Below are 20,862 nucleotides of genomic sequence, written 5' to 3'. Positions count from 1 at the left end.
CTCTGTTGATCTGAATAAATTGGGTTGCATGTGTTTTATTTAAAAGGACAAATGAGAAAAATGTTTTCTATATCATCTGTTGTACACCTTTGCAAGTGAGTTAAACCTTTTATTTTGAAGGTTGAGAAAGTATCATTGTTTAAAGTAAAGGTGGTTGTTTAGGAATCATTTGTCCACATCTCCACATGTATACCAACAAAATGAAATGTATATGACAAACTTTATTTTACAATTCCTTTGTACATTGTGGTTTTCCCGATAATTTTTTTGCTTCTAAACATTTTATTTATTTTTTTAAAGATCTTATTTATTTATTTGAGAGAGTGTGAGAGAGAGAGAGAGCTTGCGCGCACGAGTGGGGGTAGGGGCAGGAGGAGAGGGAGAAGCAGACTCTCCGCTGAGCAGGGAGCCTGACGTGGGGCTCAGTCCTAGGACCTTGAGATCATGTCCTGAGCTGAAGGCAGATGCCCAATGGACTGAGCCACCCAGGCGCCCCTGCTTCTAAATGTTTTAACCTAAGGAAGATAGTAAGGTGTTAGAACTATAAATGACAGTAAGCAAGTTGCTTTATTAAAGAAATGCTTTATCTGCATCGTCTCGTTAGTTGATCTTTGAAGGTCACTGCGGTCAGAAAATGCTGTCTCTTAAACTTCTCAGTATTCTCCATTTACCTATTAAAATGCTTGTAGAAATCATGCTGTTTATAATTACAATTTTGAAATTGTTTGCTTTGTGCAAAACAACTGAATTATCAGACCAGTTGTAGGATCCGTATTCTTTTCTCTGGCAGTCTTTATTACGTGAGGATGAGGTTTTCCTTAAGTGTCTTATCTCTGGACCTGATAGTAGTTAATGAACCCAACCCTTGGTACACTTATTTGGGAACATTTCAGTTACATATAACCTCATATAATGAGCAGTCTAGGTTACTAAATTCTCTGCAGTTTGTCGTTTTCCTATAGCTCAGTTTTCATCTTCTGTTCTGCTTGAAAAGTTTCCACGTCCTTGAAATACATTTCTCTCAGACTATCTAAGAATTTCTCTCAGGTTATTGTTTTCTTTGCTTTTCATTGGCTTTGAGAAAAACTTTATCTGCTCTCCCTTCCTTCTTAGGAAATGTTTATAGTAAATGGGAAAAATAAAACTTGTTAATTAAAAACAACTACTCTATATTCAGGTTATGGGAGTTTAAGCCAGGAAATCATCATTGACACTTTAGAATATAAGTTTCCATGAGGTGCTATTGTGTGATGAAGGAAGTGGGGAAAATCCCAGATTTTCAGATTTCATAACCCTGTATAACTTTAACAGTTGAAAATAAAAATTAAAGGCCGAACTTTTTTTGCTGTTGTTTACAAGTTAGGCAGATTGAATAATAAAAAACCTGTGGGAAGAGATAATAAAAGATACTCTTCATTATTTCTTGGTTGGAATCACTTTCATATTAAAATTTGGAAGTTTGCCATGAACATTTTTTAGTTATTTTTCATTTTCTCCCAGATTACATTTTGGTAATACATTTTGAATATAGCCTATCATGGTCTTTGCCATTTTTACCAGTTTTAATTTTTCCCTTTTGGATGAGAGCCTTGTCCAGCCAGCACGGAGAAGTACATTTTTAGGGAGCAAACCTGGCTCCAGGGTTGTTTGCTGAGGTCCTTTTTATGTGGAAAGAATGGTTATTACCAGGGAAGGTTTTCCTTTTGTTTTACTTGCTATCCAGATGCCGCTCAGACTCTCGCTCTCGCACAGGATCACAGTATGGATATTCCAAGTCAAGACCAACTGAAGGTAAAATCACCACACGGTGACTTCTTTTGTTGTACAGAGTGGCCCCTTCTCTGTACCTATGGATCTTGGACTCCCAAGACCTTTCTCTGAATGTGGTAAGAATTTAATAAGAAAGGTTCTTGGGAGTTCACAGACCAGGGACAGAGTGAAACTTCTCTGTTCTGCCCATAACAGAGTTCCAGTCTCTGAATCTTTCTTTGGGATGTAGCACTTCTGATCTTCAGTTCCTCCAGTTGCATTTCCTTTGGGGTTTGTGTATGCCTGTGTGTGTGAGGTGTATGTATATAGGTGTTTGAGAAAACTGCTTTATTAGATTTTAACAGGCTTTTTGCAATTAAGTTCATGTCAGGCCATTCTTAAATCTTCTCCAGACCTGGGAAAACTTTACGATCATCTTGGTATATGCTGAGGGTTTCACATGTTTTCTGAATTATGCCTAATTTTGTAGTAGAGAGGCTTTACATCCATAGCCTGTTTTTAACAGTAGATTTTGGCCTTTTGTGCAGATATTTCTTTCCCCCCCAGGTTTGGGATTCTCTTAGCTCTGCTCCCAGTGGGTTAAGGAGAGATGTTGCCTTTATTTGATGATTGTTGTGAACTTCAGAGATCTCTTTCTTGTGCGTAACCCATTGTGCCGCACACTAACTGGTGAGCCAGAATGGAACTGCTACATCCCCTGGTCTCAGTCATTTTTACTGCACTAATAGACATCTTTCCCTTTTTCTTTCAGCAAAGTGCAGAAGAAAGTTCCAGTTCCAGGAAAAGAACGGAAGAAGGCAATATTCCTACACTGCCTACCTCACAACATAAATGCAGAAATTCTAGAGAAGGTAAGTTTTGGATTAAGGGTATACATTTTTTTTTTCTTTCTTTCTTTTATTGATGACTCGTAGAAATGACATTTATTCACATTAAGCACTGGCTGTAGTTGAGACCATTCTGTAGACAACTCAAAAAATAATACTGCACTTTCTTTGCATATGAAGTAGGAGGGGCATATGTCATACTTACTTCTCATTCTTTTCTAAAAACTTTTTCTTTACCCTAGTGACCATTGTTAACTTTGAAGAAGGTGGTAGTGCTCTCTTAGCAACCTGTGTTTACTGGGATGGAGCAAGACCTGTCCTTTGGCTGGCAGGCTAATAGAAGATCGCTACAGATTTATCAATTTGCCACCTAGTAAATCACCTGCCTTGGCCTTTTAAATATTGACATACTTGTATATATTCAGTCTGGTTAGGATTTTTATTTTGATTTGTCTGCTTGAGGCAAAGGCTAATTTTTGTAGAGTTTTGAAGTTTGCAAAGATGATGCATACTTAGTCTGTCAGAGCCAAGAATGAGACCTCAGAAGCCTAGTAGTTCCTTTGCTCTTGGATGATAGTTCTCAGATCTTTGCCATCGATACTGGATATGCTATGGTCAGGTTAAATGAGTTAATCGATATTTTGAAAGTTTTCCCCAAGCTCTGCTTTATAAAGTATCTCCTAAAATTTTTTCTGTACAGGTATATAAAATCATAAATTACTCAGGTATTTTATGGCATGATAGTTTCTAGTTTCGGTACTGGCTCACACTTGGAGCAATGGCAGGTTAGACCTCTAGCAACATCTCAGAAAGTGATGCTGCTGTAATTGTCTTAGATGTTTAAAATTGAATCAGTTTATCATGCAACCGAATTTTGAGCTACCTAGTCACCTTGGAGTTTATTTCAGTCTGTATGGTATTAAATGTGTAATTTCTTCTTTAAATGCAGGTCCTTGCTTGTTTGCTACTCAGAAATAAAAGAATAGCCTATTCAAGAGACTGTATTTAGTTTGTGCTGTAAATTTTGAGAATAAAGAGCTTAGTATTTTCAGGAAAGTGTGTAGGTAGAAAGGACAGACTTTGTATACATGGAAAGGATATTTCTGTTCCCTTTACAAGATGTTAGAGGACTTGAAGAGACGAGGATAACTTTAATATGGCATCATCTCAGGAATTTGGGTTTCGATAATTGTAGTAATGAGTAAGTGAAAAGCTGAACTTTCCCCTGAACTTAATGGGCAGGGTTCAACATAATTTGTAAGTAGATAAGGTAATCTTTTGTTCTGACAGGGACCCATTTATTGCAAGTTTTCAAGCACGTGTACCTCAACACATTTAAGCACCTGTGGTTGCTATTGGTGTGGCTGGTGCATTGGGAAGAGGTAGAGGAGAGTGAGGAAGTAGGGAAAGATGATAGCACAACAAAAAAAGATTGGATGATGGGATGTTGTGGTAGCACCATACTTACGTTAGTAATCACCTTGAATGTCATTTGGATGTACAACATGAGATCTTTTACTTGGAATATGTGGTGCCTTCTTATGTTTTGGGTTTGCAATATTTCTAGATCTTAGATAACTCCAAAAGAGAGCCCATCGATCCAGAAAGGACATAGGTATAGATTTACTTAGACAACCTAGAGTTCAGTGTTTTATAATGGTTGTTACCTATCCAAACATGAATTCGTGAGAAACATCCCTAAATACGTAGCAGCGAGACTGCCTTGACAACCTTGTGGATGCCCATTCGGTCCGGACTGCCTTGCTTCTGTCTTTAGGTTCAGCCGCTCTGCTGCCACCATTTGCAGTTCATGGATCAGGCCATTATCGGGCATCATGTACTAGAGCAAGTCTTTTCTTCAGTTAATGCCGTGGTGTGAATGTTTAACATGGCAGTAAATAACCATTTCGAAATCCTCCTAGAACCATGTCATTGTTTGGATGTTTTCAGAGTTTAGATTGCTTGATAAATGATCATCTGCTTCTAGTGTCGTTACTTGCTTCATTAATGAATGAGGCCTAAACTTGAGAGGAGATCTGGGCTCTGTGACTGAGATATTTGATTTCTGTTTCTTTCATACTGGCTGTAGAAATTTCTTTTTACCTGCCTTATAAACGAGATTGTAATGTTACAAAGCGAGTTTTGATTCTTAGTGTTGTGTACATAGTTACTGTCCTTTCCATTTGACTGCTGTAGATGAAGACTTCATAAAAAACTTAACGCAAGATGAGACATCTAAGCTGGACCTTGGGTTTGAGGAGTGGGATGTAGCTGGGCTGCCTTGGTGGTTTTTAGGAAACCTGAGGAGCAACTATACACCTAGAAGTAATGGCTCGACTGATTTACAGACAAATCAGGTAAATGTCACATTTGAAGAGGAACTTTCTGGTTTTTTTTTTTTTTTTGAAAGAGTAACATTCTTGGTTACTCTTGACCACACATTGCATTCTGTAAGAATTCTCATTCAGCGCTATGACTTTAAGTACCATCTGTGTGCGTCTGCTGCTCAAATCCGTATCTGCAGCCCTGACCTCTTTTCTAAATGCCCAGCTTCTATATTCAGCTGCCTACTCCACACCTCCACTTAGATGATCTGACATTTAACATGTTCAAACCAGAGCTCTTGATTTTATTTTTAATTTTTTCTAAACATTACGGCCTTTCCTTTTTCACAAATCTACCTTCTATCCAGTTATTCCAGCCAGATCTAAAGGGATAGCATTGATTTCTGTATCTGTCATATGCCACATGCAGGTTATCAGTTCTTTATCCAAAACATATCCAAAATCTGACGACTTTTATTACTTCCGGTGTTATACTCTAATTCAAACCATAAGCATTCTGTTCCTTTATCTTATTTTATATTCTCTCTTGCATTTCTCACTTTGAAAAACTGTTATTTTGTTTATATATCTATTGCCTATTTACCCTTACTGAAATGAAAGTCCAGGGCTTTCACATTATTCATCACTTTATTCTCTTACCTAGTTCCTAGAACAGTATCTGACACGTAATAGGAATTCAGTGAGTATTTGCTCAGTAAATGAATGGATATAGAATAGTGGCAAAATAATACGTTTTCTCTTAGGAATAGTATAGAAAAGCATGTCATAAAATACCCATAGATGCGGGGGGCCTGGGTGGCTCTGTCGTTAAGCGTCTGCCTTCGGCTCAGGTCATGATCCCAGGGTCCTGGGATCGAGCCCCGCATTGGGCTCCCTGCTCGTGTTTCCTCTCTCGCTGTGTCTCTCTCTGTCAAATAAATAAATAAAATCTTAAAAAAAAAATCCATAGATGAATGCAGAAAGAAGGGTTTTTTTGTTTTTTTGTTTTTTATGTTTTATTTATTTATTCATGAGAGTCAGAGAGAGAGAGAGAGAGAGAGAGAGGCAGAGGCAGAGGGAGAAGCAGGCTCCCCGCCTAGCAGGGAGCCCGATGCGGGACTCGATCCCAGGACCCTGGGATCATGACCTGAGCCGAAGGCAGACACTTAACCATCTGAGCCACCCAGGCGCCCCAGAAAGAAGGTTATATTTAAAGTCGTTTAGGAATTCAGAAAGAGTCAGGACAGAAGATTTGGGTTACCTTCAGTATTTCTTATATTTCAATAAACATTGTTTTTTTTAAAGATGTTATTTATTTATTTATTTGTTTGTTTAGAGAGAGCGAGAAGAGGGAGAGAGAGATCTCAAGCAGACTCTGTGCTGAGTGCAGAGCCTGACATGGGGCTCGATCTCATGACCTGAGCCAAAATCAAGAGTTGCATGCTTAATCGACTGAGCCACCCAGGTGTCTTTCAGTAAACATTATTGGCCATAAAGGAAATAATATATCACAGTTAATAGAATGTTTTCTAGGTTCTCAGAGTGTCACCTTTGGAAAGGAAACTTTGGGAACAGGTTCTGTTTAGTGGAGCAACTATGAGTCTTTAGCTTTTAAGCTTTTTGGTACTATTTCTCAGGTCTTATACCTGATTTACTGTTAAAATAGAAAATTCCTTGCCAGGCTCCCTATATCCATTCATTAGTTTATACATAGTTAGGTGCCAAGTAGTTATCTGTTGAATGAATAGATGTCCGCCGAAGAAAGGCTAGGTGTTTTTTGGAGGTATGTGAGGATCTTGAGTTTGGGGTTCATTTCTCTTGGTTCAATGTCACCGATAAGCCTCTGACTACGAAAACTCACATTTGTTTTTTTCTATTAGGATATAGGTACTGCCATTGTTTCAGACACCACAGATGATTTGTGGTTTTTGAATGAGTCTGTATCAGAACAATTTGGTGTGGGAATAAAAGTTGAAGCTGCAGACACTGAACAAACAAGTGAAGAAGTAGGAAAAGTAAGAGACAAAAAGGTATGTTTGGAAAAATTTCACGTTGGTTGTATTTATGTGCACATAGTATAATCTGTTCAGATCTGGTATCCTGACCCTTTGTACCACAGATGACTTACATAATCCCCCCTTTTACTTTTATTGTTTTCCTGTATCCAGTTTTCAGGTTCACATTAAGTTAACCAACACTATCTTAAAAGTAGGGTAGGACTGCATGGGTAAAACTCCTCCTTCCTTAGAAGCAAGAAGCTGCCCCTTCCTCCTTGTCTAATCTCTCACTGTGGAGTTTTTGCTTCTGGAGACCTTGCTTTGCTAACAAGGCAAAGTTCAAAGTGGCTGTGGCAGCCTGTAGGGAAAAAAATTCTTACTTCTTGGACATCTCAGTGTCTTCCACAGTCACTCATACCTAAATGGGAATAGACAGGTGAGTTCTTCTTACATAAGTTGGAGTTTAAATAAGGGGAAAGAAGAGAGAACTCTGAATACACATAGTGGGAGCACAATAAAAGTCATATAAGCATGTGCTCAAGTCTCAAAAGAGATTGGACAGCAGATCCAATGCCTGACATTGACAAGATTCTCAGTAAATATCTATTGAGTAAGTATAACAAAACACAGATCTAAATAGGGTCATCTTTTTAATTTGAGGGATTTTCATAGTAATTTGGGTTCCTGAAGGATATTTTGATATGTTTATAGGCAGATCAACGCTTGGGTCCTGCTAGACTAGTTGTATGAGTGGCATTAGAAGGGACTCCAAGTGGCTGGAATGAAGACAAAGGTGACATTTGGAAACTTCCATTGAGAGAGATGGAACTTAAAATAGTTGAACTTGTGTGAGGAAGTTGACATACTGAGGTTCCTATTTGTATCGTAATTGATTTTATTCCATTCACTAGATCACAAAATAGGGTTTTAATTTTTAGAATTTTAAATTCTGAGTTAGAAAATTTAGAAGACACTTCCCACATTTCTTGACTTTCTGTTTCCTGGTCCACGGGCATTTTTTTTTTTTTTTTTTAAGATTTATTTATTTATTGGGGCACCTGAGTGGCTCAGTCATTAAGCGGCTGCCTTCGGCTCAGGTCATGATCCCTGGGGTCCTGGGATCGAGCCCCGCATCGGGTTCCCTGCTTGGCGGGAAGCCTGCTTCTCTCTCTCCCACTCCCCTCTGCTTGTGTTCTCTCTCTCACTGTGTCTCTCTCTGTCAAATAAATAAATAAAATCTTTAAAAAAAAAAAAGATTTATTTATTTATTTGAGAGAGAGAGAGCATGAGCGGGGTGAGGGGCAGAGGGAGAAGCAGACTCCCCATCAAGCAAGGAGCCCGACGCGGGACTCGATCCCAGGACCCTGGGATCATGACCTGAGCCCAAGGCAGATGCTTAACTTACTGAGCCACCCAGGCGCCCCAGTGGGCATGTTTTTATGGGACAACCAGAGTATCACATAACTAGTTTTACTTTTGGATACGAAATTTACTTTTCATAAAATACTTTTCATTCTTCACATCTCAGTTCCTTATTTTACGTAGTGCTTTTCACTTCATTTTTTCATGCAGTCCTTATTCTTGTGAATGCCTACATAAATTCTCAAGATAAAAAATTTCCACATTTAATGATTTGTAGCTTTTCTCCTCTACTACCGTTTATTTTCATTGAAGTCATACATATGGGTGCCCTCTTGTATTTGGTGAGCCTTCTGGGCACTTTTCAGTCATTTCTTCTATTGAGCTGCCAACTGGGTGTGCACAGAGTCATGTAAGCCATTTTCTTTTTTTTTTTTTTAAGATTTTATTTACTTTTTCAACAGAGAGAGACACAGCGAGAGAGGGAATACAAGCAGGGGGAGTGGGAGAGGGAGAAGCAGGCTTCCCGCGGAGCAGGGAGCCCGATGTGGGGCTCGATCCCAGGACTCTGGGATCATGACCTGAGCCGAAGGCAGACACTAAACAGCTGAGCCACCCAGGCACCCCAAGCCATTTTCTTTTCAAGTGCTAGTGATGGAGGCACAATTTGAGCTCTAAATTGAAGCTCTTCTGTCTTTTTTGCTCTCAGGTTATAGCCTCATCTAAACTAGGTGAACCTTACTAATGAGATGTCTTTGCCCTCGCAGGTGGTTGAAGTGGGAAAAAATGATGACCTTGAGGACTCTAAGTCCCTAAGTGATGATACTGATGTAGAAGTTACCTCCGAGGTATGAGTAGCTAGTAAAAAAGCTGTTTTGCACCACGTGCGTTTTCCAGTGTGAACGTTCCAGCAATGCACTTGTGTTGAAGAAGGCCATTTCCCCCGTTTCTATCTTGCTTTCCTTGGTGTTAAGACATATTGGCTTCTTTATATCTTGTTAGAGGTTTTTATTGGGATTTGGAGAAGAGGAGGATGAGTTGACCTAATCCTCTCTCCACCTTGAAAGGGGTGACTTAAATGCCTGTCTGTATGCCTTTCTCCCTGCTAACAAAATTCTTTGGACGTGATGCAGTGGATACACAGAGTTATTTAAAATAGTCCTATACTACTTTTCCCACTAAACAGCCCTCCATAATCCTAAAGATAGATCTGTAAGCTACCTAAAATTCTTTCTCAAGAATAAAGATCATATTTTCACTGCTTTCTTAAAAACAAACCAGTGGGAAATGGCTTAATTTCCACACAGGTTTACATTAATGGAGGGCTAGTAAATGAAGATGTAGTATTAAGCTATTGGGTATTAGGTGTGGATTTGTCACCAGATGTGACAACCGAGGTTTAGATTCAGACATACACCTTGCCTTTCTCTTTTCATGGTAGTTCCCCATTTTCCTTTCAGCACTTCCCTTGGCTCACTTGCTGGGAAGGGTGGTGGGGGAAGGAGAAGGGAGGGGATTTTACAGTTTGCTACTTGGGGATAGAAAAGTTGTAGGTTGTCTCTGGTGTTGATCCTCCCCCAACTCCCAGCCTGCCACTGTTGACCATTATGGTAATGCATTGTAAATTATCTGTCTGTGCATAGCTAAGTAATAAAATGGAATATATTGGTCCATTAAGTGTTCTTGACGATAATACAAATAGCAGAGATAAGTGTTTCCATCTTAATCAGACTTCTGTGGCTACTTGGGCCCAGAAAACCTATTAAGCAAATAGACTGTATTTCATCAAATCAAAGATGCCATTTAATTTAATAAGCCCTATTTATGTACTACTAAAGAAAAAAAAATGATGCCAATTAGACTATGACACACCATCAGTTACGAATTCCAAGTCTTTATGAAGTGCCTTTGAGATTCTGTATAGCATGAAATAGATGAGATGAGATCTGGGATCTTAAACTGGCAAGAATGTTTTGACGCTATCTAAAGACCACCAGTTTAACAAATGGTCGTGTCCCTGCCTCTTGGCCTAGGCAGTTGAGTTAGGCCTTCTAAACATGAAGTGTGCAGCCTTCATTCTGAAAGTAATCCAGTTTGCCTGTGTTAAATCACTGATCCTGTCAAAGCCAGGCAATTATCCACATTAAATACTCTTGACTTGTTCCAGGTAGCTACCTTTGCATTAAGTGAGGCATTTAAAATTCACTGAGCTCTAGTATCTCCTAATTTGAATATGGAGAAGTAGGAAAAAAGTTACCAGCATCCAAGGGCAAGAACATTCATTTTTCAGAGGGTAGGGTTTAGGCATACAACAGTTAGTGACCTCTGATCCTGAGAGCAGTGAGTAATGTAGTAGTTTTCAAACCTCATTTTTTTTTGGTAAAGATTTATTTATTTATTTGACGGAGAGCACAAGCACGGGGAGCAACAGGCAGAAAGAGAGAGGGAGAAGCAGGCTTCCCGCTGAGCAGGGAGCCTGATGCGGGGCTCAATCCCAGGACCCTGGGATCATGACCTGAGCCCTCGCAGACGCTTAACGACTGAGCTACCCAGGCTCCCCATTATTTTATTTTTTTTAAAGATTTTATTTATTTATTTGACAGAGACAGCGAGAGCAGGAACACAAGCAGGGGGAGTGGGAGAGGGAGAAGCAGGCTCCCCACAGAGCAGGGAGCCCGATGCGGGGCTCGATCCCAGGACCCTGGGATCATGACCTGAGCCGAAGGCAGATGCTTAACGACTGAGCCACCCAGGCGCCCCCAAACCTCATTTTAATTTTAGCTTCCTTTTTGCCAAATTTTATAACATTTCTTAATTAGTGGGAAGGAAAGAAAGTGTTATCTTTTCTTCATTCGTTAGCCTCTTGCTCAATAAAAGAGTAAGTTGTACAATGAGAAATGAACTAAAAAAGAAGGCAGCAGGGAAAAGCAAGCAATGTAAATTCCACCCAGACTAGACAAAATGCCAGAATAATGAATTTAACTTTCTTAAAGATAGCTATATCAAATTTTGACTTGAAATGGCGATTTTGTCACTGTCACTGTAAAACTTCTCTAGACTTTCTTACACATGGCTGTGGACTGTTCAGATGCGAGGCTAGACCACTGACGTGGAATGTCTGGACTCTCACTAGCTTGGTGAGATGATGACATTTGGCCTACCCTCCCTTTTTCTCAGCTTCACGGTCACCACTGCGTGAGTATTAATCGGCTGCACTTGTCGTTGTAGGATGAGTGGCAGTGTACTGAGTGCAAGAAATTTAACTCTCCAAGCAAGAGGTACTGTTTTCGTTGCTGGGCGTTGAGGAAGGATTGGTATTCGGATTGTTCTAAGTTAACCCATTCTCTCTCCACGTCTGATATCACTGCCATACCTGAAAAGAAGGAAAATGAAGGAATTGACGTCCCTGATTGCCGAAGAACCATATCAGCTCCAGTTGTTAGACCGAAAGATGTATATACAAAGGAAGAGAAAAACCCCAAACTTTTTGATCCCTGCAGCTCAGTGGAATTCTTGGATTTGGCCCACAGTTCGGAAAGCCAGGAAACCGTATCAAGCCTGGGAGAGCAATCAGATAGCCTTTTCGAGCAGAGAACAGGTACAGAAAACGTGGAGGATTGCCAGAATCTCTTGAAGCCGTGTAGTCTGTGTGAGAAAAGACCACGGGATGGGAACATTATTCATGGGAGGACGGGGCATCTTGTCACTTGTTTTCACTGTGCCAGAAGATTGAAGAAGGCTGGGGCTTCATGCCCTATTTGCAAGAAGGAGATTCAGTTGGTTATTAAGGTTTTTATAGCATAGCTGACTCCATGAATTGCAGAGAAATATTAACGGGCTACATATGTATCAAAATGTCAGTATTGAGCATCTCCACTCGGTGTAACCCACTGCATCTGTTTATTTATTTATGTAAACATCCGTGTGTCGCAACATTTTTCTTTCTACACTTAGAGGGAATTTGAGAATGAGTTCTTTAGAACTAGATTATCAGTTTGGGGCACTCCCATTAGTATGAAAAGGTGCGTTAATCACTTCATTCTCTCTTTAAAGATGAGGATCTGGGAGAAAGCAACTGTCAGTACAAACAAAAGTACTTTAATTCGTTCACTTACCCAGTTACTTGAAGATTTAGTATTTCTCCAATTAATTTTATTCCCTCTTCTTTTTTTCTGTTAGGGAGTGTTCTTCAATTAATTTTATTCCCTCTTCTTTTTTTCTGTTAGGGAGTGTTCTTCAATTAATTTTATTCCCTATTCTTTTTTTCTGTTAGGGAGTGTTCTTAGGCATCAAGATCCAAGGTGGCTTTTAGAAAAATATTAGAGCTGACAATGAAAAAAACATAAGTAATTTGATTAGTCAAGCTGTGTAATGCTATAGATCACTTTATGGTTGCAATCAGGCCACACAATTCAGATAAGCCAAAAGAAAAGTCTTGAGAAACAAGAGCATTTTTGCTAACATACCCCTGAAAGAATTTTGAAAAACTATATATAACCTTTTGCACATTTTACACCTTGGGGTATGATTAGCAAACAAAGTGTTCCCTTATGGTGAGTTGTAGACATCTGAGTAGCCAACCTAAAACAAGCTACTCTAAGGGGACGGTTTCTGTCCCTTGTGCCCCTTTCCAAGCAGTTCCTTCTCCATTTCATGGCTCTCATTCTCGGTTAGTTTTCTTTTTGCACATGTTTAATGTGACATCTAAATTTTAAAAATAAATTTAAGTACTTACAAAGGATACCCTATCCAATATATTGTATATGTGCCTTAAAAATGTTTTTCTCAAAGCCTTGGAGCTGTATATTTAGCTGATTAAATTTATAGGAGAAGTCCTGTCATATAAAGTAGCAAAGCCTGTTCTCATATTAAAATTCACCAGCCGAATCAGATTTCATTTTCAGTCAGAAAATGTTTGACTTTATTTTTAATTCAGATAAATGCACTAACACATTTCTGGCACAAGCTTCTCAATTATAGTTCTAAGATAGATGAGGTGCAGAGTTTTTAACCGAAGCTCTCTTTGCTTTACTCTGTCCTCATTGTCCCTTGAGAATTTTTTTTTTTTTTTTTTTTTTATTGTTGTTCTTTTGTTTGATGCCTCCAGAGGTTTTTTACATTCTGAGGCAATGCCCCGTAGTAAGATTCTAGATGGGTATGAGTCAGCCTTTCTTTTGGAAATAGGGAGTATGGCAGTTGTGAAAATGAAAATAAGTAAAGAAAAATGTTAGATCTGAAGAAGCCTTATCTGAGCACATAAATCTTAGGGCAATACATATGGAAATTGAAGATCTTTAAGCTGATGTCGTTATACATATTCCTGTCTGCTTTCCCCATGGAAAAAATCTTGATGTATGCCCGGGGGTTTGCATATGAGATTTTGAAGACCATGGCCCTAGAATTAACAAATTTACTGATCATAAAAATCACCTCAGTTGCTTGTTAAGAAAAGCCCAAGTCAAAACAAACAAACAAACAAACAAACAAATTTAAACAACAGCCCTGTTTCCCCCCGTGAGGGGTTTCTTTCCACTAGAACATGTGTTCTGGAAGCTGGTAAATGGTCCACAGACCACACTTTGGGAAGCCCTGCCCTGGAAGGAAGGGTTTTCCCAGTTACAAGAAGTACAACGAACAAGATTGCTTTTAGCATCATATTTAATTTCTTGAGGGGGAGTTTTGTTAAAAGTTCTAGAAGTTTAAAACTAGAATGCACTCTTAAACTCAACCCCTGTTATTTTGCACTTCAGGCTAAAAGGTAAATGATAGCCAAGAGTCACAGCTAGTGATGCAACTGTTACTAGAATCCAAGTCCCTTGTAGTAAATCCCGAAACCATGCTCACTTTCTTCTCATTATTTGTTAAATATTTAAAGGGTGATGCTTGTGCAATTTGGGTTCAAGGTGCTCATCATCTTAAAATCTTGCAGAATATGACTTGCAGCCGAAGTAGGACTTTAGAGAGAATGACTTAACACTTTCTCCCCAAAGAGAAAAGGCCCAGTAAATATCAGCCTTTCTTTTTTTTTTTTTTTAAAGATTTCATTTATTTATTCATGAGAGGCAGAGAGAGAGAGAGAAGCAGAGGGAGAAGCAGGCTCCCAAGGAGCAGGGAGCCCGATGCCGGACTCGATCCCAGGATCCTGGGATCATGACCTGAGTCGAAGGCAGACGCTTAACCGTCTGAGCCACCCAGGCCCCCCCCCCCTTTTTTTTATGTTGCAAATGTATTTAATGCTATGGAAAGATCTAACCATATAGTCATCATCTACCCATTATCCCAACGTCTTCTTAGAGAAACCTAACAGTTTTCTCTCTTCGACCTCCTACACCTCTTCATCCATCTTCACTCAGCCTAACCTTGCTTCCTATTTTATTGACAAAACTCAATCAGAAAAGACTTATGCAATTTACTAGCACAACACTGACCTACCAGCCAGCATCTCTGCCATAGATGTTCCTCTCTTGTTCCACTGGCTGGAACATCTTGGTGCAGACTAATTCCCTCACTTGTACACTAGATTCTGTCCCCTCCGCACCATCCATTAAAGAAGATGCACAACATCATAATGACACAAGAGGGCGCTTTAAATGAGGACTCTTGCAAACCACTCCAAATCAACACTCTTGAACAGGCGTAGGCATAAGCATTCTTCATCTATACAAAACTTTTTTATGCCTTTTATTTTCATGAAATATCAGCCTTTCTTATATAATCAGATCTAAGTTACTTCTCCCACAGGGAGAGGACAGATGAAGGTACAGGGGAAACTGAACCACTTTCTCCAGTATTGTTCCTTCTTAGGGAAGGAAGCCCAGGTCTCTCGCTCTCTCCAGGTATCAGGGACAAAGGTTTTCCCCTCGAAGCAGAACGAGTCCTCGGAGTTCAGTGTTCTGTTAGACCGTGGTGAATGCAGCAAGTTAAATGTCTATCTTCCCTATTTTCTCCCAAGTGCTTCTGTCTTCAGAATAGTTTGATAGCCCTCAATTTTGTCTGATTTTTGCCAGTTAGGAGCTTTTGCAGGTGATGACTTAAAGGAGGGACAGGGTGAGTAGGGAATCTGCACTTGCACCCTCTGATTCCTCTTACGTAAAGCTGCAATTTTTGGAAAACTTAAGAAAAAATTTAAAAATTTTATTTGCATTTGTAGATATTTGATGCTAATTTTGGTACATCCTTGCCTAGCATAGGATCCTCTTCTGCTACTCAGCTTTCCTTCTCCCCCTTGCTCACCTGGGTTTTTTGCTGTCCCCATTACCACTAAATCCTTTGCTTGGAAGATTCCAAGCTGCATGTTTGAGCTGTGAGTCTTAGAATAAACCTACACTTGGGTTTACTGTCCCTCTAGCAAGAGCCTTGTGAGTCACTGCAACTGTTACAGAGAAAGAGCTGATAGTCCCCCCATAGCTCATCTGAATGCTGCTGCAGATTGTTTTCCTTCACCCAGGATCCTTATTTCATGTCTTCACGAGCATAGGACAGCAAGGAGGATTTCTTGTGGTAAAATGGGTCCAGGATCCTACAGAGAGCCAAATAGTGCTATCCGAGCAATGCTTTAGACCATCTTGATTCATCTTTCATCTTGTTCTTTTTTCAACGCTACTGCGGTACAGGTGTATTTGACTGCCATGAAAGCAATACATGGTCTTCATGGTTTTCCTCCTATGAGATAAACTCTTGATTTCTACACACTACCATTTATCTTTTAGTTGTCGTCAGAGAGCCAGGGCTCTGGTTTTCTGGAGACAATGCCAGTTTACCCCTCTTTTCCAGCGGCCCATCTGATTTGTCTCCTTTTCTCTTCACTCTCAGCTGCCTGAGGTGAAATCTTGATTGTGAGGAAAGGATCTGTTCAAGTAGGTGCCTGCAGAGTTGACTGTTTGTGCTGTATCATGCTATAGACCTAGGATTAATGAAATCATCCCACGTTAGTGCTTGGCTTCTCTCCCCTCCCCTCCCCTCCCCTCCCCTCTCCTCCCCTCCCCTCTCCTTCCCTTCCCTTCCCTTCCCTTCCCCTCCCTTCCCTTCCCTTCCCCTCCCCTCCCTTCCCTTCCCTTCCTTTCCCTCCCCTCCCCTCCCCTCCCCTCCCCTCCCCTCCCCTCCCTTCCCTTCCCTTCCTTTCCCCTTCTCCTTCCCTTTTCTTTTTTTTTTAAGTAATCAGTACGCCCAAGGTGGGGCTCAAGATCAGGAGTTGCGCACTCTATACTGACTGAGCCAGCCAGGTGCCCCAGCACCAAATTTCTTATTTTAATTATCATTTAATATTTATGATCATGTTATCCTGGACAGAAAGTTCAGAGCAAAAACAACAAATCCTTAGAAACAATGAATTTCTAGGTTACAGCTAAAATGTCTCCTGTCTCATTAACTCACTGTTCTTGCACCGTACTTACAACATTTGCTATGCTTTTGTATTAAATACTTAAATCAGACTTTATAAAAATCTTAAGACCAAGTCTTCAGATGCATATTGCCATTTCCCCACAGTCCACCTCTGGAATATTGAAGGTTCGCAATCCTAGGCTTGAACAATGGATCACTGTCAGCCAGGCCAGCCTACAAACTGCTGTGAACTTTTCTAATACGAGATGGAATCACTGCCAAGCATTTGAAATATGCAGTTGTGTTTTAATAATAATTTATGTATATTTAGGTGTATATAATGCTTTGTGGGACATTATTTTGTTTGTTAGAATTTATTTTTAAAGGTCAGGATCATTTGTAACATTTTCTTTAAAATGTCAGTTCAGTGCATTGTTGGCTCCTTTGAACAGTCATTGACGAGAAATTGGTGAATATTAGATCTTGGGTTCTATAGAACTACTGTAGTATTATCTCTTGGTTCTCTTTAGAAAGGAGGAAATTTTTTTTTTTTTTAAAGATTTTATTTATCCATTTGACAGAGACACAGAGAGAGGGAACACAAGCAGGGGGAGTGGGAGAGGGAGAAGCAGGCTCCCTGCAGAGTAGGGAGCCTGATGTGGGGCTCGATCCCAGGACCCTGGGATCATGATCTGAGCTGAAGGCAGACGCTTAACAACTGAGCCACCCAGGTGCCCCAAAAGGAGGAAATTTGTTAACCAGATATTTGGGTTTTTTCCCACAGAGAGTCATGTGAACTTCTGAAAGTACATGCCTTAGATACTGTGAAGCCATTGTTTTTCATTTACCGTAGTATCTACTTAAATTGTTGACTGGTGTCCTAAAGAATTTATTTTGATGATTCTCTTCATTCATGAGTATATATGTATGCACATATACTATCAAGACTGCCAATGCCTTTGCTGAAAATGGCTATAGAATAGGAACTAGTTGTGTTTCAGGTCTTCACTTCAAAGATAACCCGTAAGCTCTCCCCTGTGCCAAAAGCAAGATGTACAATGTTTACAAATGTCTGGAATTTTGCACTGCCATAGGGTATGCCGAGGTTACTTTGCTGGAATCTTCCAGATGGTGATTAGTGGAGTTGTAGTTTAGCATATGAGGAGAGATACTGAGGATCTAAAGCTAAACTGGAAATGAGTGAGGTAGTGGTTGAGGTGACTCCCTGACCTAATTTGGGGACAGTTTTTCCAGATTGCTTTGAGACGTCCTGTCTGTGGACAGCGCTTTCCTCGGTCACCATTGCTACCTTCTTCCTTTTATAGGAGCCACTGGATCTCTTCTCTCCTGTGGGAGAGTGTCCCCCAAGCATTCTGAGATCTTTTGGTAGAAGGAATGTGCAATCCCAAGGAACGCCATTATTGGTGAATGTGGCATTGTTAAAGAAAGTAGAATCTTAAAGATCCCTTGGGTTTACTGTGCCTCTCTCAGGGCCTTTCGAGTGACTGAAAATGTTGCCGATTGGTGTATCTGCAGACAGAGGTAGTTGATACTTGTTGGTAGCTTAGCTGGAGTCCCGGATGCTGTTGCTGCTGCGGATTGTTTTCCTTCACCCAGGATCCTTACTTAATGTCTTCCGGGAGCATGGGACAGCAAGTACGAGTCCTCATTTCTTGCGGTAGAATGGGTCGAGGATCTTAAAAAGGGTCAAACAGTGCTGTCAGAGCAATTCCTTTCCCAGAATAGTTGCTATAATTTGGCAAATGCTTTCTTGAAAATTGACATTATCACTATGACACTGACCATTATTAGAGCACGTAATGTCTTATCCCAAGGCATTTTTTTTTTTTTTAACAGTAACTACTTTGATGTCATAAACTTTCTCCTTCCTCTTCCCTTATTATTGCTCTTTTTTCCTCAGAGTTCACAGTGATCTACTTCTGGATATTGCTTTTATACCAAAGGCCTTTTGTATCACCCCGTGGGTGGTTGGAACTACAATATCTTTAGATAAGACTCCTCTTTTCCTGTCAGTCCTGGGGAATGTTTCTTTTGCAGGGGTAGGTGTTGGATTCTAGCAATAAGGAAGGGAAGCTGTGATACCAGAGCTACTGTCTAATAAAAAACAACTTGTAGTTCAGGCTTCCTTTGTGTCCGTGATGGGGGAGCAGGGAAATGAGCTCCCCTTTTACCCCAGCACTAAGAAACTGAGGCCAGCCTTCCCTCTTCTTACAAGAGGCCCTTTTTCCCCTGCAGTTTGCCTTGTTTTTCACTTCCTTTTAAAATCAAAACATCTCCTTTGGTTTTTTTCTTTCCTCCTTTTAAAAATAATAGAAAATGTTTTAAAAGGAGAATGAAATGTTTCTGGCCTCCTCAGTACTTGGCAAGGTAGAAGTTGTAAGCAGCTTCTGCATAGGACTCTGTCCCTTAGTCTACAGGTAGGCACTGTTAAGTGCCTTTTGGATAGAGATAAGGAGTGTAAGATCCTTCCGCCATCTGCAGTCCCAGTCATCACCTTTCTAAGCCTCATTTTTTTCATCTGTTAAATGAACACGCATACTACCCTTTCTACCTCATAGTTATGGAAGTTAAGGATCTGGAGCAGCTTAACCTATATATACATTGCCTTGAATGACATGTTGAAAATGGTTATACAGATTTCTGGGGTATATATTCAGAATACCTCATGTCCTGGAAGCTGAGCACAAGCTCCCCGTAGTGCCTGCCTAGCAGAGTGTATGTTGCTTCCTTGTACCTATGGGTGTAGGTACTTACACATATATACTTCATATAAGTAGCCTGTAACTTATATGTAACTTCTTGGTATGAAGCTCCTGACTAGAAAAGAGTTCTGTCTCTAGGTTGTGAGAGAAGTGTGTGTAAATTTGGATAGTAGATACAACTGCTCTGCCGTGGTCTGGATGGACAAAAATTTTCTACTTGCACTTGAGTAGGTGGCCTAAAAGGATATACAGAAAACATGCAGTTTTCCAAATAACATATCTGCTCAGGTAAGCATAATCAACAGGAGTGTAGCAAATGTGGTTTCATAAAGTGGACAGAAAAAAGCAATGTCAAGTAACTTTTTGAATAGTGGCCAGCTCACTAAATGAGGAGACATTTTCATGTGTTTTTGCCTAGTCCTTTTAAGCAATAAGTTAATGGCTCTGTATCTTTCTGGGTTTTGCACTATGTAATGCTTTTAATACCTTTTGATTCTGTTGTGCTTTCTGGTGTATTAAATATTTTTCATTTTGCCATTTTGTGGTGTCCTTATTGGGGAAATTTGTATATCGCAAAATCTCACTTTCTGTTTTTGTATGTAATCTTTAGTCTGATTTGGGGACAAAGAGAATAGATTTTGCAAAAGAAGTTATGTACTTAAAATCAACAGTGACTTTTGATATTTTCCTCCATTCACCTATTAGAGTATTGTATTTCATTTTTAGGTTCCCAATCCTGAAGGGAACCTCAAGATTTCGCAGAATATTTTTTAACCTTGAGCTAGTTAGTTAGGCCAACTGGAATTTCCCCAACTAGAGCCCTTGAGAATTAGACTGTATTGAACCTGCACATCTAGAGTGATTTAAGGCAAGCCTTCTCTCTAGGCACAAGTCTGTACCGAACTCTTCTGAGCCCACGGGGATATCATCTTGTCCACCTTCTTTGCTGCTGGAGAGATTGCAAATGGTGAGATGACAGATTTGCTTCTGTTGAGTTGACAGAGAGATGCTAGGTGCAGGGTTCTAGTTTGTGTTTTGAATTGGGGCTAGTTCACGAGGTACTGAGGGCCTGTCACAAAGTATACATTAATCACTTATCTGCCTAACATCTGCTGAGGTCTCTAGAAGTGGTTCTTAAATTGGGAGGTGGATGATAGCCCTCCCTGAAAAGCTCATGAACTTACCAGATCTCTTCTACAAAAACACAACATTGTACATTCACTCTGAGGAGCTTCATTGCAGCCACTGGTCTGTGCCCTCAGGTTCTGTTCTTTGGAAGGATATGGAAGACAAACTGCCCGCAAAGAGCTTGCTAGCCCACATTTTCAAAAGGTCATGTCCTTACAGCTAAGACTGTTCAGGTGAGTGAAACATCTGGTCATTTGTCCCGAGCTCAGGGCCACTGCAAAGCAGGTGCAGACTGGTGCACACCGCACGACTTTGGGGGGCACACTTCATAGGCTGTCTTATCTAGAGATACGCAGTATATACCTGTATGAGGAGCTCCTGGGGGCGGGGTGGGCTGACATGGAAATATCAG

The 20,862-nt window shown here is 40.2% G+C and overlaps 1 protein-coding gene across 7 annotated transcripts in view; it reads left to right on the top strand.

Annotated features, from left to right (window-relative positions):
* MDM4 (MDM4 regulator of p53) overlaps positions 1 to 20,862 on the top strand; it is a 61,702-nt gene that overhangs the window by 26,355 nt on the left and 14,485 nt on the right. For 3 of the 7 annotated variants that reach the window (XR_010412213.1, XR_010412212.1, XM_064593954.1), the window contains exons 6-11: positions 1,724 to 1,791; positions 2,522 to 2,621; positions 4,794 to 4,954; positions 6,802 to 6,951; positions 9,045 to 9,125; positions 11,506 to 11,875. Coding sequence is in view for 4 of the 7 variants with exons in the window: in XM_064593954.1 (XP_064450024.1) it covers positions 1,724 to 1,791; positions 2,522 to 2,621; positions 4,794 to 4,954; positions 6,802 to 6,951; positions 9,045 to 9,125; positions 11,506 to 11,875 (930 nt within the window). In the remaining 3 variants the exon portion in view is untranslated. Of the gene's footprint in view, positions 1 to 1,723; positions 1,792 to 2,521; positions 3,644 to 4,793; positions 4,955 to 6,801; positions 6,952 to 9,044; positions 9,126 to 11,505; positions 19,860 to 20,584; positions 20,698 to 20,862 lie in introns of those variants that run through there. The other 4 variants (XM_064593953.1, XM_045876974.3, XR_010412214.1 and 1 more) reach the window with 4 other exon arrangements.

Source organism: Mirounga angustirostris, unplaced genomic scaffold, assembly GCF_029215605.1.
Source record: "Mirounga angustirostris isolate CCGP_5_RB_7025 unplaced genomic scaffold, mMirAng1.0.hap1 SCAF_6, whole genome shotgun sequence".
NCBI lineage: Eukaryota > Metazoa > Chordata > Mammalia > Carnivora > Phocidae > Mirounga > Mirounga angustirostris.
The sequence above is the reverse complement of the archived record's forward strand: the minus strand, read 5'-3'. Positions and strand labels throughout refer to the sequence as shown.